We start from the raw sequence: 18374 nt of genomic DNA, 5'->3' as shown, positions 1-18374 counted from the left end.
GCAGATTTATTATTTTTTTTTACAAAAATGTTTCTATAGTCTGGATTTCATCGAACTTCATGTTTAACTTTGACTTTACAGATAAATGCAAGTGTTTTATTATGAATTCATCAAAAACTAAAGTTTAATACATGTTTTCAATTATTGGCCCAGACAGCTTTTGCATATGAAGAAGGAGAGGATGTTTTAGATATAGCAGGTTTTGACAATATGTGGGTTTTATAATGGCTGGTATTGGGGCATTCAGAGTTTGTGGTATAAAGTAAGAAAACACACTTCAGATTACACCAAAAGCAGCTGCAACATCATGCCTCCAGGGACAGTATTATTACCTGATTACTTTTCAGCAAATTATTTTGTTCAATCTTATTTTTAGTAGAAAATATTTCCTATGGCACATACAACCTAAGACTTCTGCGCTCATGGAGAGAAATATGGGCACAATATAAAAATGGATATTTATGTTCATAATTGTGAGGAATACGCACTGTAAAATGAATGCGTTCATATGTAAGGCCTGTGGAAGCATAATTTCGCGATCTTTAGTGAGCAGCTTTGGGGTCACTTGGGCTGTTTTTTTCTCCTGAATTCCCTGTACCAGTCATAGTAAATACTGCCGGTCATCAGTAACTGCTGAATCTAAAATACCCTACATCGCAGGCGAAAACTGTCTGGGCCTGTCAAAAACATACATTAAGAGTGTACATTTTATTTGTGTTTAGAAAATAATAAACTCATGAAAGTGAACTATGGCTTTAATTTGTCAAACTGTTTTTGTGAATAAAAAGGGAAGCACAGACCCCTGCCCTGCTGGGTCTTGCTCTTTTATTTACAGTGCTGTGAGTCATGGTGGACTTGAAGCAGGGTCATGTGACTTTCTCAGTCCAAAGCCCGAGAACAGTGGGGCATTCTTATATTCTTCACTGGAAATGTAGTCCCCGGGTCGTTTGGTGAAAGGCAAACTGGTCATGAAAAGTCAAGGAGCCGTTTTAGACTCCAAGAACAACACCATATTCCCCTTTAAACGCCATTTTATACCACGGAAATAAATCGAGAGGCGCGACAGATTGATGCTCGCTATAAAGGCTCACATTATTTTAAAAACTGATGCACTTTCCACATTTTGGAATGTATAAATTGTGATGTCCTTCATTTTCCAATGAAATAAAAAAAGAAATGAATAGAATGCATTATGGGTAAAATATGGTAGTAAATATTGCATGTGGATATTTTAAGGGAGATGAGATTACTATGAAAGTGTGGTGATCTTGCTCAGATCCTCCTCCTCTCTCTCATTGATGTTTTTTCTTCCATGTTTCTCCAGGTGGAGTGGCTGAAGAACGAGGAGATCATCGACCCGGCGGACGACCGGAACTTCTACATCACCATCGACCACAACCTGATCATCAAGCAGGCGCGGCTGTCCGACACCGCCAACTACACCTGCGTGGCCAAGAACATCGTGGCCAAGCGACGGAGCACCACCGCCACAGTCATCGTCTATGGTAAAGGGGAAAGATCGCCTGTGGTTTAGTCTATGGTACTCTATGGTAAAGGGGAAAGATCGCCTATGGTTTAGTCTATGGTACTCTATGGTAAAGGGGAAAGATCGCCTGTGGTTTAGTCTATGGTACTCTATGGTAAAGGGGAAAGATCGCCTATGGTTTAGTCTATGGTACTCTATGGTAAAGGGGAAAGATCGCCTGTGGTTTAGTCTATGGTACTCTATGGTAAAGGGGAAAGATCGCCTATGGTTTAGTCTATGGTACTCTATGGTAAAGGGGAAAGATCGCCTGTGGTTTAGTCTATGGTACTCTATGGTAAAGGGGAAAGATCGCCTGTGGTTTAATCTATGGTACTCTATGGTAAAGGGGAAAAATCGCCTATAGTTTAGTCAATGGTACTCTATGGTAAAGGGATTTTAGATGGTAGTCCTGCACGGAAACAGTACTTCCTGTATGAGAGCAGAAATACTTCCCGTATCAAAGCAGAAATACTTCCTGCATGGACATATTTATGGGCTTGGTAATAAACTCCGTTGCATGTGATTTGCATGTTATTATTCTGCCATAATTAGTGCAGCTTCTGTTTCTATTGTTTCGCTAATAAGCTGGGCCTCGTTTCCATAGCAGCGGTGTTTTAGTTACCATAGCAGTGATGTTTTAGTTTCCATAGCAGTGATGTTTTAGTTACCATAGCAGTGGTGTTTTAGTTTCCATAGCAGTGATGTTTTAGTTACCATAGCAGTGATGTTTTAGTTTCCATAGCAGTGATGTTTTAGTTACCATAGCAGTGATGTTTTAGTTTCCATAGCAGTGATGTTTTAGTTACCATAGCAGTGATGTTTTAGTTACCATAGCAGTGATGTTTTAGTTTCCATAGCAGTGGTGTTTTAGTTACCATAGCAGTGGTGTTTTAGTTTCCATAGCAGTGGTGTTTTAGTTACCATAGCAGCGGTGTTTTAGTTACCATAGCAGTGATGTTTTAGTTACCATAGCAGTGGTGTTTTAGTTACCATAGCAGTGGTGTTTTAGTTTCCATAGCAGTGGTGTTTTAGTTACCATAGCAGTGATGTTTTAGTTACCATAGCAGTGATGTTTTAGTTACCATAGCAGTGATGTTTTAGTTTCCATAGCAGTGATGTTTTAGTTACCATAGCAGTGATGTTTTAGTTTCCATAGCAGTGATGTTTTAGTTACCATAGCAGTGATGTTTTAGTTTCCATAGCAGTGATGTTTTAGTTACCATAGCAGTGATGTTTTAGTTACCATAGCAGTGATGTTTTAGTTACCATAGCAGTGATGTTTTAGTTTCCATAGCAGTGGTGTTTTAGTTTCCATAGCAGCGGTGTTTTAGGTACCATAGCAGTGCTGTTTTAGTTTCCATAGCAGTGGTGTTTTAGTTACCATAGCAGTGATGTTTTAGTTTCCATAGCAGTGGTGTTTTAGTTTCCATAGCAGCGGTGTTTTAGTTTCCATAGCAGCGGTGTTTTAGGTACCATAGCAGTGCTGTTTTAGTTTCCATAGCAGTGGTGTTTTAGTTACCATAGCAGTGCCATTTATTATTCTGCTAATTGAGGAGTCGAGCACAAGCTGAAGAGCGGCACTGTTCAGTTAGCCGTTAGCCGTTAGCAGCGCTGTTTCTGTTGGACTGTTAAAGTACAGCGGCAGCCTCGTCTAGAGAAAGAGGAGGGACTCTGTAGTTGGGCTGTAACTGTGCACGGGTGGGGTGGTCTGGGGTGGTGATGCCCAGTGTGAGATCTTTTCATGGGGCCCAAAATCCCTGGTAGTGCCCTTAACTCGAACTGCTAGAGTAAATATCCAGCTATATATTTGGATGAGTTTTTATAGAAATAAAAATGAAGGCTGTGTAAGTAGTTCTGAATGAAATAATCTATTAAATGGCAAAAAAAATGTGTAAATCCTGTTGGAAAATCAGTCAGACAAAAACAAGGGGCTCTATCTCACAGACTATCGGAGGACCCAGCCAATGACTAATGTACAGCACCACCATGTGAATGGGGCGTTCATATGCATTATGATGCATAACTCACACCATGCATTATGGTTATTTATTGGGTTGGTACATGTCAGCTTAAATTTAGCGCTTTACTGAGTTTTGCGCGCGCTCGCCAGTTTTCAGATGTTTTTAACCACGTCTGGCAGTCTTGGTAGATGAGTTTGTGTCCTCACTCGTTTGAAGTCACTCTGGATGAGAGCGTCTGCCAAATGAACAGGAATGTGATGTAGCAGTTCGTTTTTGATGTAATTCGCTATGGATAAGAGCGTCTGCTTAATTAAAGCAGTGTGATGATCTCCTTTACTGTAGGTCACTCTGGCTAAGCGTCCGCTAAATTAAAACGATGCGATGTAATGCTTGTAGCGGTCTGTGTGGCTGAATTTCAGCGCAGAGCCAACCTCTACATGAGCAGCTGAACATAAATGGTAAATGGACTGCATTTATATAGCGCTTTTATCCAAAGCGCTTTACAATTGATGCCTCTCATTCACCAGAGCAGTTAGGGGTTAGGTGTCTTGCTCAAGGACACTTCGACACGCCCAGGGATGGGTTTGAACCGGCAGCCCTCCAACTGCCAGACAATCGGTCTCACCTCCTGAGCTATGTCGCCTGGACATGTCTGAAAGCTCTCAGAGGACTCTCATTGTCCACCTCCAAAAAAACTAAAAATACAATAAATAAAAAATCTGTTTCTTTCTTCATGTTGTACTTTTCTTTCTGTCTTTCTACAAAAGGCGGAAATGCGTCCAACTGTAGTGTTGGAGAAATTTTGGACCGCAGTCTTTGTTGCTGCCAGATACCGTAGAGCTCTCGAATGGGGCGCACTGGAACCCACGTCTGTTGAGTCTTAGCGATGTTCAGATTTTGGCAGCGAACTGAACTTGCGTCAGTAATACTGAACTTTAACACCTGTTTTACTGCCATAAATAGGCCGTTATAAATTCCAACAGAATTCTTGTCTTATGAGATGTTCCCTTTTTCTTTTTGTCTTTTTTCCTTTTTTGAGAAATGGACGGTCCATTTCACCAGTTCAGATGAATTATTTTTCTCAAAATGACCTGATTTTAAAATACGTTTGTCAAATTCGTTATAGGTCATTATAGGTCAATGTTTGTCAATACTTTGTGACAGCCATTTCGCCTGATTTATGATTCACATAACCCTGATTTGCAATTATAATGTGGTTATTGGTGTAGTTGTCAATGCAGGTTATTATTAATTTTGCAATGGCACCAGTCTTTTACAGCATATTTTGCTGGGTCGTATGCTTTGGTGGCCATTTGGAAACATTTCCATGGATCTAAGCGCTTTTCTACATGGACACATTTTGCCATTTCAGTCTGCGAAACTAAGAAAATAAAAGATGTGCATTTGTTTGTTGTGTTATGGAGCCATTTTGACTGAATGGAGGCCTGTGTGTGAGCCTGTGGCCTCTGACTGCTGAGCTCTCTCTGTCCTGGGCCCACCCGAGGGGGCAGCGTTGGCCCGATGGGTCCCCCCCCCGGCAGAATTAAGGGTCCCGCAGGAATACAGAACTTAATGGCCGCCTGTCCGCTCCGGATAATTGGGCGGGAAGAGAAGTACATGTCACCTGACTCACTGCATAGCTGCTCGGTGGGGTGTGGCTGTTCCAGGATCAGGCTAATGTAGTGCCCTTCTCTTTCCCTGTCCCTCTTCCCCAGGGGGCTGAGGGTGAGGGGTGGTGGTGGGGGGGTGAGTGAGGAGGCAAGGGGGGGGGGGGGGGGGGGGGGGGGGGGGGGGGGGGGTCAAGGCCGTCTCCTTCCCCAGTCCTCCTTGCGTGGCTAATGTCTTCGTTCACTGAACCGGGCCCTTGCAGAGAGGGGACCACAGCGTGTCCGTCCCACAGGGAGAGGGGGCAGGTGGGCCCAGAGACCCAGAACAATTGATGATGTCACTCGCTTGAAGCTGCTCGCCCGTCTCCCTGACAACCAACTGCCAACGAAAGAGCAACATTCCGAATCGTTCTTCTCTGATCTTGATTGGCTTCCGAGGTCCATGTCATGTTTTTTTTTAATATGATATTGTTTTTATATGTGATGGTATTGGTTTTTGTCTCTTTTTTTTGTTGTTTCCCACAGAAGGGGCAGAACATTTGGTGATGGTTTGAGTGTGTGTGGCAGGGTCGCGGGTTAGCGGGAAACGGTGGTGCGGCGGTAGTGTCTGTAACAGCTTTGTGATGCGGGTCACAATCCCACTCGCGCTTAAGAAGTCGTTAGCTCTGCCACAAGGAGCAGGAAGAGCTTTGATGTTGGCTTTTTCTCCGAAGAACGCGTAGAATCTGTCCTCCTCCTCCGCCACCCCGCTGCCCCCTCCATTTTAAGATGAAGAAATGAGAGACTTCGCTTGAGACCTGAGACTGCAGTGCCCAGACCGTCTCTCTCATGGAATAAAAATAAAACGCTGAACAAACGTCTGTCTCTTAATCTCAGACCTCCCAGTCATGAGTCAGTCCAGCTCACACACACAAAAACCCGGACCCAGTCAGAACCAAGGCCTGAAATAAGCTGCTCTTGTTACTATATAAAGTTTCACCTGTAAATACATTTTTTAAAAAAACAAAAAAAAAAACCCTTTTTCCAGAGGCTCGGGTCTTGTATGCTGTAAAATCTAAAGCCCCTCAACTTGCAGTCCCTGTGGGCCGAGAACTGCTGGTTTTCCAGCCTTCCTTTTACCTGGGTGTCAGGTGTGAGGACTGTCTGGTGAGTCAGTAGCGCTTGTTGTTCAGTTTTTTACCTGGAAGAAAAGAAAACCAGGGCCAGATTTGAGTATCCATGGCCTGCAGCTCCAGCACAGCTTTAGTGCTCAGCAGTCATTTTTGGCAGACAGAGAGGTGAATTAAAGGGGGGGGGGGACGGGGTGGGGGTGGGGGGTGGATGGGGTTTTGGGGGGCAGAATGGCTCTGGGCCAGAGGAACAGACATTGCCTCTAGTAAACCAGAAAATGTTGTTTGCAAACACTTCAAAATGGAGGAGGAAGAGAGAGAAGAAGAGTACAGCTGCTCTCTGGTCGCTGGGTTGTCCTCTGGGGGCTCCAGCTTCTCGAAATGCGAGTGTTATACCCCCCCCCCCCCCCCCCCCCCCCACCCCCCCCCGCTCTTCCTCCCGCCAGCGAGGCGAGCTGCGAGCCGTGACCGCTAACAGCTGCTTGCCGCTAACGATGTAGCGGGCTGGAGCGGGTTTCTTTAGCGGGGGCAGGGAGCGTTGGCACCGTGGGGGGGTGGGGGAGCGTTGGCACCATGGGGGGGTGGGTTTAGCGGGGGCAGGGAGCGTTGGCACCGTGGGGGGGTGGGTTTAGCGGGGGCGGGGAGCGTTGGCACCGTGGGGGGGTGGGTTTAGCGGGGGCAGGGAGCGTTGGCACCGTGGGGGGGTGGGTTTAGCGGGGGCCGGGAGCGTTGGCACCGTGGGGGGGTGGGGGTAACGCCTCTCCTCTTTCGGCAGTGCACGGGGGCTGGTCGACGTGGACCGAGTGGTCGGTGTGCAACAGCCGCTGCGGGCGGGGGTTCCAGAAGAGGACCCGCAGCTGCACGAACCCCGCGCCCCTCAACGGGGGCACCATGTGTGAAGGCCAGGGCGTCCAGAAGCTGGCCTGCACTTCCCTGTGTCCAGGTAGGGTACGCCCTTCCCTGTGTCCAGGTAGGGTACACACTTCCCTGTGTCCAGGTAGGGTACATACTTCCCTGTGTCCAGGTAGGGTACGCACTTCCCTGTGTCCAGGTAGGGTACATACTTCCCTGTGTCCAGGTAGGGTACGCACTTCCCTGTGTCCAGGTAGGGTACACACGTCCCTGTGTCCAGGTAGGGTCCATACTTCCCTGTGTCCAGGTAGGGTACACACTTCCCTGTGTCCAGGTAGGGTACGCACTTCCCTGTGTCCAGGTAGGGTACGCACTTCCCTGTGTCCAGGTAGGGTACGCACTTCCCTGTGTCCAGGTAGGGTACGCACTTCCCTGTGTCCAGGTAGGGTCCGCACTTCCCTGTGTCCAGGTAGGGTACGCACTTCCCTGTGTCCAGGTAGGGTACGCACTTCCCTGTGTCCAGGTAGGGTCCACACTTCCCTGTGTCCAGGTAGGGTACACACTTCCCTGTGTCCAGGTAGGGTCCACACTTCCCTGTGTCCAGGTAGGGTACACACTTCCCTGTGTCCAGGTAGGGTCCACACTTCCCTGTGTCCAGGTAGGGTACACACTTCCCTGTGTCCAGGTAGGGTACGCACTTCCCTGTGTCCAGGTAGGGTACGCACTTCCCTGTGTCCAGGTAGGGTACGCATTTCTCTGTGTCCAGGTAGGGTACACACTTCTCTGTGTCCAGGTAGGGTACACACTTCCCTGTGTCCAGGTAGGGTACACACTTCCCTGTGTCCAGGTAGGGTCCACACATCCCTGTGTCCAGGTAGGGTCCACACTTCACTGTGTCCAGGTAGGGTACATACTTCCCTGTGTCCAGGTAGGGTACGCACTTCCCTGTGTCCAGGTAGGGTCCGCACTTCCCTGTGTCCAGGTAGGGTACACACTTCTCTGGGTCCAGGTAGGGTACACACTTCCCTGTGTCCAGGTAGGGTCCACACATCCCTGTGTCCAGGTAGGGTGCACACTTCCCTGTGTCCAGGTAGGGTCCACACTTCCCTGTGTCCAGGTAGGGTCCACACATCCCTGTATCCAGGTAGGGTACACACTTATCTGTGTCCAGGTAGGGTACACACTTCCCTGTGTCCAGGTAGGGTACACACTTCCCTGTGTCCAGGTAGGGTACGCACTTCCCTGTGTCCAGGTAGGGTACGCACTTCCCTGTGTCCAGGTAGGGTCCACACCTCCCTGTGTCCAGGTAGGGTACACACTTCCCTGTGTCCAGGTAGGGTACACACTTCCCTGTGTCCAGGTAGGGTACACACTTCCCTGTGTCCAGGTAAGGTACACACTTCCCTGTGTCCAGGTAGGGTACACACTTCCCTGTGTCCAGGTAAGGTACACACTTCCCTGTGTCCAGGTAGGGTACGCACTTCCCTGTGTCCAGGTAGGGTCCGCACTTCCCTGTGTCCTGGTAGGGTACGCACTTCCCTGTGTCCAGGTAGGGTACGCACTTCCCTGTGTCCAGGTAGGGTCCACACTTCCCTGTGTCCTGGTAGGGTCCACACTTCCCTGTGTCCTGGTAGGGTACGCACTTCCCTGTGTCCAGGTACGGTACACACTTCCCTGTGTCCAGGTAGGGTCCGCACGTCCCTGTGTCCAGGTAGGGTACACACGTCCCTGTGTCCAGGTAGGGTACACACTTCCCTGTGTCCAGGTAGGGTCCACACTTCCCTGTGTCCTGGTAGGGTACGCACTTCCCTGTGTCCAGGTACGGTCCGCACTTCCCTGTGTCCAGGTAGGGTCCGCACTTCCCTGTGTCCAGGTAGGGTACACACGTCCCTGTGTCCAGGTAGGGTACACACATCCCTGTGTCCAGGTAGGGTGCACACTTCCCTGTGTCCAGGTAGGGTCCACACTTCCCTGTGTCCAGGTAGGGTCCACACATCCCTGTATCCAGGTAGGGTACACACTTATCTGTGTCCAGGTAGGGTACACACTTCCCTGTGTCCAGGTAGGGTACACACTTCCCTGTGTCCAGGTAGGGTACGCACTTCCCTGTGTCCAGGTAGGGTACGCACTTCCCTGTGTCCAGGTAGGGTCCACACCTCCCTGTGTCCAGGTAGGGTACGCACTTCCCTGTGTCCAGGTAGGGTACGCACTTCCCTGTGTCCAGGTAGGGTACGCACTTCCCTGTGTCCAGGTAGGGTACGCACTTCCCTGTGTCCAGGTAGGGTACGCACCCCCCTGTGTCCAGGTAGGGTCTGCACTTCCCTGTGTCCAGGTAGGGTACGCACTTCCCTGTGTCCAGGTAGGGTCCACACTTCCCTGTGTCCAGGTAGGGTCCTGTCTGCTCTCACGCTGAACACTGAAGACACATTTAAACACATCATGGGGCTTTATCATGGGGCACATTATTGCAATATGAGAGAGATTTTAATAAACACAAACCTCCATGGGGGCAGCAAGGTGGTGCAGTGGGTTGCATTGTCACCTCACAGGGCCTTTCTGTGTGGAGTTTGCATGTTCTCCTCGTGTCCGCGTGGGTTTCCTCTGGGTGCTCTGGTTTCCTCCAGCAGTCCAAAGACATGCAGGTTTGGCTAATTGGAGACTCTTAAATTGCCACTAGGTATGAGTGTGTGAGTGAATGGTGTGTGTGCCCTGCGATAGATTGGCGACCCATCCAGGGTATATTCCTGCCTCTCATCCAATGCATGCTGGAATAGGCTCCAGCCCCTCCCACCCCCCCAACCCTGACCAGGAATAAGCAGTTTACAAAATGTACGGATGGGCAAATAATTTCCATGCACCAAATTATGTTGCGTGTGAAACGTGTTTACAATTTCATGTGTTTAAAAGATTTCAAGGTTGTTTTCCTAGCAGCAAATATGCAAATGAACCGAATCCCTGCAGTATTCACGTGGAAATCAAAAGCCCTGACGCATCTGTCAGCCATGATTTACAACTCTGTCCTGGTACCGTAAGGCTGGATGCGTAGATTACTACGAATGTTTTAATTAATTCTGTGAATGTAAACCACAAAATAAATGGGATGCAGGCTAAATAAATGAAGTCATCATATTAGTTACTGTATGTGACGAATGAGCTGACTAGTGAGTGAGCTATAATATATATGTTACTATATATTATGGAGTGAGCAGATTATATGTTACTATATATTATGGAGTGAGCAGATTATATGTTACTATATATTATGGAGCGAGCAGATTATATGTTACTATATATGATGGAGTGAGCAGATTATATGTTACTATATATGATGGAGTGAGCAGATTATATGTTACTGTATATTATGGAGTGAGCAGATTATATGTTACTATATATGATGGAGTGAGCAGATTATATGTTACTATATATTATGGAGTGAGCAGATTATATGTTACTATATATGATGGAGTGAGCAGATTATATGTTACTATATATGATGGAGTGAGCAGATTATATGTTACTATATATGATGGAGTGAGCAGATTATATGTTACTATATATTATGGAGTGAGCAGATTATATGTTACTATATATGATGGAGTGAGCAGATTATATGTTACTATATATGATGGAGTGAGCAGATTATATGTTACTATATATGATGGAGTGAGCAGATTATATGTTACTATATATTATGGAGTGAGCAGATTATATGTTACTGTATATGATGTTTAAACTGCCGATAGACTGTTCGGTGATGCTATAACATACGGAAATTGTTGAGTGGGTTTTCTGATGGAGGGTGGCATTTGTGGACATGTCCTAACATTAGTCTGAAAGCAGGGACTTCGCTGACAGTAATTTTGGGGTAAGGCCAATTATTCTTCCTTTTTTTCCAGCAGAACAGTCTGGCTTTAACAAAAGATTGAGCTTTTTTGTTCATTTTTAATGCTGATGCAATTTTGAAGACGGGCAATTATGTTTTAAATCTGTTCCCGGCTCGACCAATCCCGGAGGTGAGATGATTGTGTGTGATTGTGAGGACAGATAGTTTCCTTAATTAGCGGGTTACTCCCATGTCTAATCTGCAGGCATCGCTGACTAATGTAATAATAACTGTTCGGTTAGGCAGCTAGAAAATTTACAAGATAGCAATTGTCTAGTGTCTGTTTGTTTGTTAGTCCGTAAGTGCGTCAATTGTCAGCACACCAAATTTATTTGTCTAGTTCAGCCTTGCGATTTTAATGAAATAATGAAATAAATCCCTGCAAAAATGCACTATAATCTTATAAATAATCCTCATTCACTGCTTTCTGACGTAGCATGTAGTCTTCCCTGAGGGGCAAGATAACAGAAGTTGCGTTTACGCGTACCTTCTTCCTGTTACAGCGGACAGTCTGCGGACGGTCTGTGGACTGAGTGGAGTAACAGTCTACCTGTGGGAACGGGTGCACTCATTGGAGAGAGTTAGGCTCACTCTGATTGGTCGTTTACGCGTACCTTCTTCCTGTTACAGCGGACGGTCTGTGGACTGAGTGGAGGAAGTGGTCTACCTGTGGGACCGAGTGCACTCATTGGAGAGAGTTAGGCTCACTCTGATTGGTCGTTTATGTGTACCTGCCTTTTTTGTCTGTTACAGTGGACGGTCTGTGGACTGAGTGGAGTAAGTGGTCTACCTGTGGGACCGAGTGCACTCATTGGAGGGAGTTAGGCTCACTCTGATTGGTCGTTTACGCGTACCTTCTTCCTGTTACAGCGGACGGTCTGTGGACTGAGTGGAGGAAGTGGTCTACCTGTGGGACCGAGTGCACTCATTGGAGAGAGTTAGGCTCACTCTGATTGGTCGTTTAGGTGTACCTGCCTTTTTTGTCTGTTACAGTGGACGGTCTGTGGACTGAGTGGAGTAAGTGGTCTACCTGTGGGACCGAGTGCTCTCATTGGAGAGAGTTAGGCTCACTCTGATTGGTCGTTTACGCGTACCTGCCTTTTTTGTCTGTTACAGTGGACGGTCTGTGGACTGAGTGGAGTAAGTGGTCTACCTGTGGGACCGAGTGCACTCATTGGAGGAGGAGAGAGTGCGCCGCCCCCGCACCCAAAAACGGGGGGAGGGACTGTGACGGCATGGTGCTGCAGTCTCAGAACTGCACGGACGGGCTGTGCATGCAGAGTGAGTATCGGCCTCCCTGCCTCCTCCTCCTCCTCTTCCTCTTCAATAATGCAGCCGTGCCGTCTGTCTCCATCTATAGGCACCCTGCACCTCTGATCAGAAACCCTCACGTACACACACACACACACACTTATACAGTCACATACAAACACACGCACGCACACACACACACACACACACACACTTATACAGTCACACACAAACACACGCACGCTTATACAGACATGCAGTCACACACACACACACACACACACACACACACGGCATGTATGGGGGTGCGCAAGTATTTTAAGAGAATGATGTATGAATGGACTCCTGTATGTGTGTGTGTTTGTGTGTGTGTGTACATTGTGGGAAAGACGATAGCTTATCACCCAGAGTGTATTACTTTGTTTAAGGTATGCTATGCAGGATTTTTTTTAGCCTGTGTTTATAATCAAAGAAGTCGTCCTCCATCTTTAACCCCGCCCACTCCCCCCCGAGTGCCCGACCCGAGCCACAGACACTCAAATTCATTGGAAACTACCGGTGAATTTCTCCCATCGACTGCTCGGGACGGGACATCAGGCAACATCGGCTGCAGATAATTTGACAGTTGGAAGGCCGGACATTCCGGTGAAAAACCCGGCGTGCGGCAGCCCTAGCTGGGTACCCAGAGGTCACGTGACAGGTCCAGCCGAAAACAGGCCAGCTCTACATCAGCTGTTCATCCCCTTGGTGAGCCTCGGCGGACGCCACCGAGGAAAAGCCATTCCAGAGTCAACTCTTGTTCTCGAACGAGACCTGTCAGCTCGTCTTTTTGCTTTGCTGTATCTGGGCCATTACAGTGGCAAGCTAGCTTTAGCAATGAACACTCTGTTGAAATCTGATCCCAAACCCCAGGCTCTGTAGCCACAAGCCCCCCCCCCCCCCATGCAGAAACTAGTGCCACGCCCAGAAACGTCCCAACCATATTTTAGAATAACAAGTACAGGTAAAGGTACACAAATTCAGTGAAACTGTGTAAAGACAGAAATTGCCAGTGCATCATATGCATGGTTATTTTATTATTTTTTCGAGATAAATATCCTGCATAGTATCCCTTTAAATGGAAATGAAATGTGTCAGAAAAGAAAACAATGTGCAGTTATGCCTTTCCACAAGATATAAATATCGCATTCAGAGCACCGACTTTTAAAACTCCACACCACAATGTGAACTACTGTAGGCAATTACTCAAGTCATGGCCTCTGCATCCAGGAACTATATATAAAATATGATGAATGTTCATAATACGTTTTCACAGTGTATAATTGCCATGCTCTGGTACAGTGATTAGTGATTTTTTTTAGTTCACATTTAAAGAGCACATGATTCAAATGAGAGGGAACAAAAAACAAAAAGAAAGAAAAATAACTGGCAAAGTAAAGTTGGAGAAAGACTTGCCTGCTGTTTTTCTTCACTTGCCAATTATATGTGTTGACAAGCAATTATATGTGTTGCTGCTCCACTGTTGCTCTGTGAGTTTTATTTTTTATTCTGAAAATATTAAAAGAGGAAAAAGGAGAAAGCCTCTTTATTCTCTGTAAGTCCATCAGTGCTCACTTCTACAATCTCGAGTTCTCCTCTGAAAAAGCTGCACAAATATCCAGAGGACCTGTGGTCTGACTGTGGATTTTCTGCAGACAGAGAAAGGCTCTTTAGTGGATGCGTATTCCTGTTATGCTGGGGGAGGGAAAAGAGGCGGGGGTAGGCGGGGGGGGGGGGGGGGGGGGGGGGGAGGATGCAGGGTTCTACAGTTCCACAATCCATTCTGTCTTTCATTTATTATACATGGAGGCCTGCATGGGCTGGAAGAAATCTGAAACATTGGTGGCGAATCCTCTCCCCAAGCTGAATAGAGCTCTTCTGCTCTGAAACAGTGTTGACTGCTTATCTGTTAGCTCCTCTAGACCATTAGCAGGGCTTCCTATCTGTTAGCTCCTCTAGACCATTAGCAGGGCTTCCTATCTGTTAGCTCCTCTAGACCATTAGCAGGACTGCCTATCTGTGAGCTCCTCTAAACCGCTAGCTCCTCTAGACCATTAGCAGGACTGCCTTTCTGTTAGCTCCTCTAGACCATTAGCAGGGCTGCCTTTCTGTTAGCTCCTCTAGACCATTAGCAGGACTGCTTATCTGTTAGCTCCTCTAGACCATTAGCAGGACTGCCTATCTGTGAGCTCCTCTAGACCATTAGCAGGGCTGCCTATCTGTGAGCTCCTCTAGACCATTAGCAGGACTGCTTATCTGTTAGCTCCTCTAGACCATTAGCAGGACTGCTTATCTGTTAGCTCCTCTAGACCATTAGCAGGACTACCTATTTGCTAGCTCCTCTAGACCATTAGCTCCTCTGAACCGCTAGCTCCTCTAGACCATTAGCAGGGCTGCCTTTCTGTTAGCTCCTCTAGACCATTAGCAGGGCTGCCTATCTGTTAGCTCCTCTAGATCATTAGCAGGGCTGCCTTTCTGTTAGCTCCTCTAGACCATTAGCAGGGCTGCCTATCTGTTAGCTCCTCTAGATCATTAGCAGGGCTGCCTTTCTGTTAGCTCCTCTAGACCATTAGCAGGGCTGCCTATCTGTTAGCTCCTCTAGACCATTAGCTCCTCTAAACCACTAGCTCCTCTAGACCATTAGCTCCTCTAAACCGCTAGCTCCTCTAGACCATTAGCAGGGCTGCCTATCTGTTAGCTCCTCTAGACCATTAGCAGGACTACCTATTTGTTAGCTCCTCTAGACCATTAGCAGCAAGTTACTGCTGCTGAGGGAACAGCCTAAACGAATTATTCTGACCACACAGTTGGGCATTATCTGCAAGTACTGTACCATTGGTGCTGTGTGTGTGTGTGTGAGTGTGAGTGTGTGTGTGTGCGTATGCATGTGCGTGTGCGTGTGTGTGTGTGTGTGCGTGGGCGTGTGCGTGTGTATGCATTTTGATTTGAGAAAAATGTGGTGTAAATAACACAAGCCAGCACAGAGTATTTGACTGTAGATCAAGTTGATCATTTTCAAGCACACATTTGTTGAATTGCCTGCAATATCTCTTTGTCTACCATGCAAGGGGGAATGTTTAGTAAGCTTCAGTTAATGTGAATTCCTACATGTTGTAGTCAATGCAAATATTTACCTATTAATTATATGCATGGTACAGCCCTTACGGTGCAGTATGGCTGGGTTATTTTACCTTGTTCTTTTTGAGAAAACTACAGCATGAGTTTCTTAAAACCTCCTGTAACATAGTCACAACTGTGGTTAAAAGGTTACACTAGTCAAAATATTACATTTTATGTGTTATATGTGTATTCCAAGCAGCATACAGTAAGCCTGTTCAGCAAGCTTGTAGTTCTTTTGAAAAACAAAATCCACTTTTTTTCCATGAATAGCTCAGTAATCACTTAAGATAGCAGTAATCGTGTAGATTAACTCAAAAGCGCGCATCATTTTGAAAGTTTTGTTTAGAAACGGCTTACCCTCACAGAACATGCGAGCATGCTGGAAGGATTTATGCGTACCATCTGTTTGGTTTTGGTTCATTTTAGTTGTTCTATGTTTGCACTCAAACAGCACAATCTTAAAACCGTCGAAATCTGTCGCTGTCTTGGTGACTCATATCAAGGATATTACAATAACGGCAGTGATGACAGAATCTACTTGGACTAGCAGTAGCTGTGAGGACAGGTTTAGACTCGGAGAATGCTCCGTAAGTGTTGTTAAGCTGTAGCAAGCAGAGCGGTTCTTGGCTGTGGCCCTGTGGGTGCACACAGAGTCTTGAATCACACAACTTTAAGTGGCACGAAACCACAAAGCCAATGTGTTTTCCAGCTGTTCCTCACCTTGGAATGAATCTTGCTAGCATCCAAAATGACTGACCCTGGGGAGACAACTGCTCCTTTTCACTTTTAAGTCTTTTTTTTTTTGCTCTGATGTCAGAGTTATTGCTCTACTTTTCCCTTCTCCAGTGGATTGTGACCCAGTGATTGCAGACTGTCTGAAGAAAGTCTGTGATTTTACAATTTCATTGTGAACCCAGAGTGCATGAACACAGAGGTGTCCAAATTAATATTTTTCTGAAAAGGGCCAGTGTGGGTATAGATATTTGATTTAGCCCAACACTAAGACACCGAATTTGACTTGTCATGGTCTTGATTGAAGACCATCGTTAGTTCATTAGTGGAATTAGGTGTCATAGTGCTGGTCTAAAAACTTGCGCCTACACAGGGTCTTTTGAGATAAGATTGGACACCCCCAAAATAGGTAATATAATGGCAAAACACCAAACTACAGACTCTTAGGACTGAACAATATTCCTTTGGAATTGCTGTACAATCAGATTTAAAAAAAATATTCTTGTAAAGGAGGTCAAATATTGCTGATCTGAATCTCTCAAGGAACTGACCCAGAATGTATGTAAGAAACAAGGACATGCTGGTGATTCATTTATTTGAATTTATTTTTGGATCTTGTCGTTAATGATTCAGAATTTTTAGGCTGATATACAAATAAGCAGATATCATGAAGATAGGCTCTACAGGATAAACTATTTGTATTAAAAAAGAAAATGAATGTTCAATGTACCATGTTCATAGTTCAATGACATACCGTCAACAGAGATTCGTTTGAGAAATGGAAAAACCGGTTTTGCCACCTCAAAAATGATTTGTATTGAAAAATGATTGAAGTATTTTAATTAAAATATTTTTTAAATGAAACAATGCTGCAGATACTACGAAAAAACACAGGAGTATGCTGATGAATTTGACACCGACGCTGTAAAAAAATGAAGCTTTTGCTCTCTGTGAGAAATCCATAGCAGGAACATTAGCTCTCCATTAGATTGATGAATAGTTTACCACAAATATAAAACCACATAATGATGCCGTATAGATTTAGGTTCATTTCCCTGATTGATTATCTGTGACTAAACGGGGAGAAGACAGTCGTTTTCACTCTAACGGCTGCTCCGCGCGCATTCGGGCGAAATGCGTGTTCTCTAAAAGCTCATATTATTGCAGATATGATTACGAGTGTGACGTGTGCGGCACTAAACTTTCCAGGAAGAGGATTTTAGGGCGCCCTGCTGAGGTAGCGCGTGCATTATATTTAGCACAGACTCTTCAGCTATTGTTCCCGTATTCGGTTGTTTATTGTGCTTTCTCAGAGAGTCTAAATCAGAGAGGCTGCTCATGTTGTTGCTCATTTGCTTAAACAAACATGTCATGTCGGGCAAATGACGATGTCACTGCAACTGGTTTAGTCGGCATTTGGGCCTCCGTGCTTCACCTCAGCAATTGTGTGGATGTTTGTTTGCTATTTGTTTGTTTTCCTTAATAGGATATGCACAAATGTTGGTTTAATGTGGATTTTTGCTTTAAAACCGATTGGCGCGTTTTGTGTAAACCCCATTACTGCAACCAAACAGCCCATTTGTCCAAATCAGAAAGCAACTTAACACAAGAAGCAAACCATTCGGGAAAAATAAACGCATTTTATTCTTAAGTGCTCTTTTTTTTTGGTACGCATTCAATTCAAAGGTACAAGCTAAGCTGTGATATTCTTGATGAACGACTGCCCGCAATCAACAATGGCAACATTCGTTTGGCATTTTTCTGGGAAAATAAGATGTTTTTTTTTTTTTTTTTTGCTTCTAGCTGTCGACACAAAGTTTTTCTGCGAGCCGGATGCTGGAAATGGTCTGACCCGAGATGGCTTCTGCGTCTGTGCGCCCGTGGTTCTCTCCATTCTGTGTCTTTGTTTAAGCGCGCGCTGGTGACTCTGCTCTCAGACGGATGACATCTTTCTTGACGTATTGATCTCGGGAAGGGGACCAGACAGGCATCAGCGCAGTACAAGGCCAGAGAAGAGCCTGCTCATGTAACAATTTATTGTGTAGTTTCTCTATCCGAGTTCATGGAAACACCGACATACTTTTGTCCTCTAACATCCATTTGATACTGATTCTGAAGTCCTGTTTATTTGTAGTTATATTATTATTATTTTAAGTATCATAAAACAAGTTTCCTCCCTGTTAAGTTGGATGATGTCACGCGTACAGGTGTACAGTAAGGCATAGCCGATGTGTGTTGGGTGGAGCGTTTGATATTGTCTCCCCTGAGATGAATTGCTTGGTTGTTTAACCTGCG

At 45.9% G+C, this 18374-nt stretch overlaps 1 protein-coding gene across 2 annotated transcripts in view; it reads left to right on the top strand.

Moving 5' to 3' along the window:
* Positions 1-18374, top strand: part of LOC118213224 (netrin receptor UNC5C-like) — a 185226-nt gene that overhangs the window by 136202 nt on the left and 30650 nt on the right. For both annotated transcript variants that reach the window (XM_035392020.1, XM_035392019.1), the window contains exons 5-7: positions 1325-1505; positions 6978-7145; positions 12054-12218. In XM_035392020.1, coding sequence (XP_035247911.1) covers positions 1325-1505; positions 6978-7145; positions 12054-12218 — 514 coding nt within the window. The remainder of the gene's footprint in view (positions 1-1324; positions 1506-6977; positions 7146-12053; positions 12219-18374) is intronic.

Source organism: Anguilla anguilla, chromosome 14, assembly GCF_013347855.1.
Source record: "Anguilla anguilla isolate fAngAng1 chromosome 14, fAngAng1.pri, whole genome shotgun sequence".
Taxonomy (NCBI): domain Eukaryota; kingdom Metazoa; phylum Chordata; class Actinopteri; order Anguilliformes; family Anguillidae; genus Anguilla; species Anguilla anguilla.
This window is presented reverse-complemented; position numbering and strand designations above follow the sequence as displayed.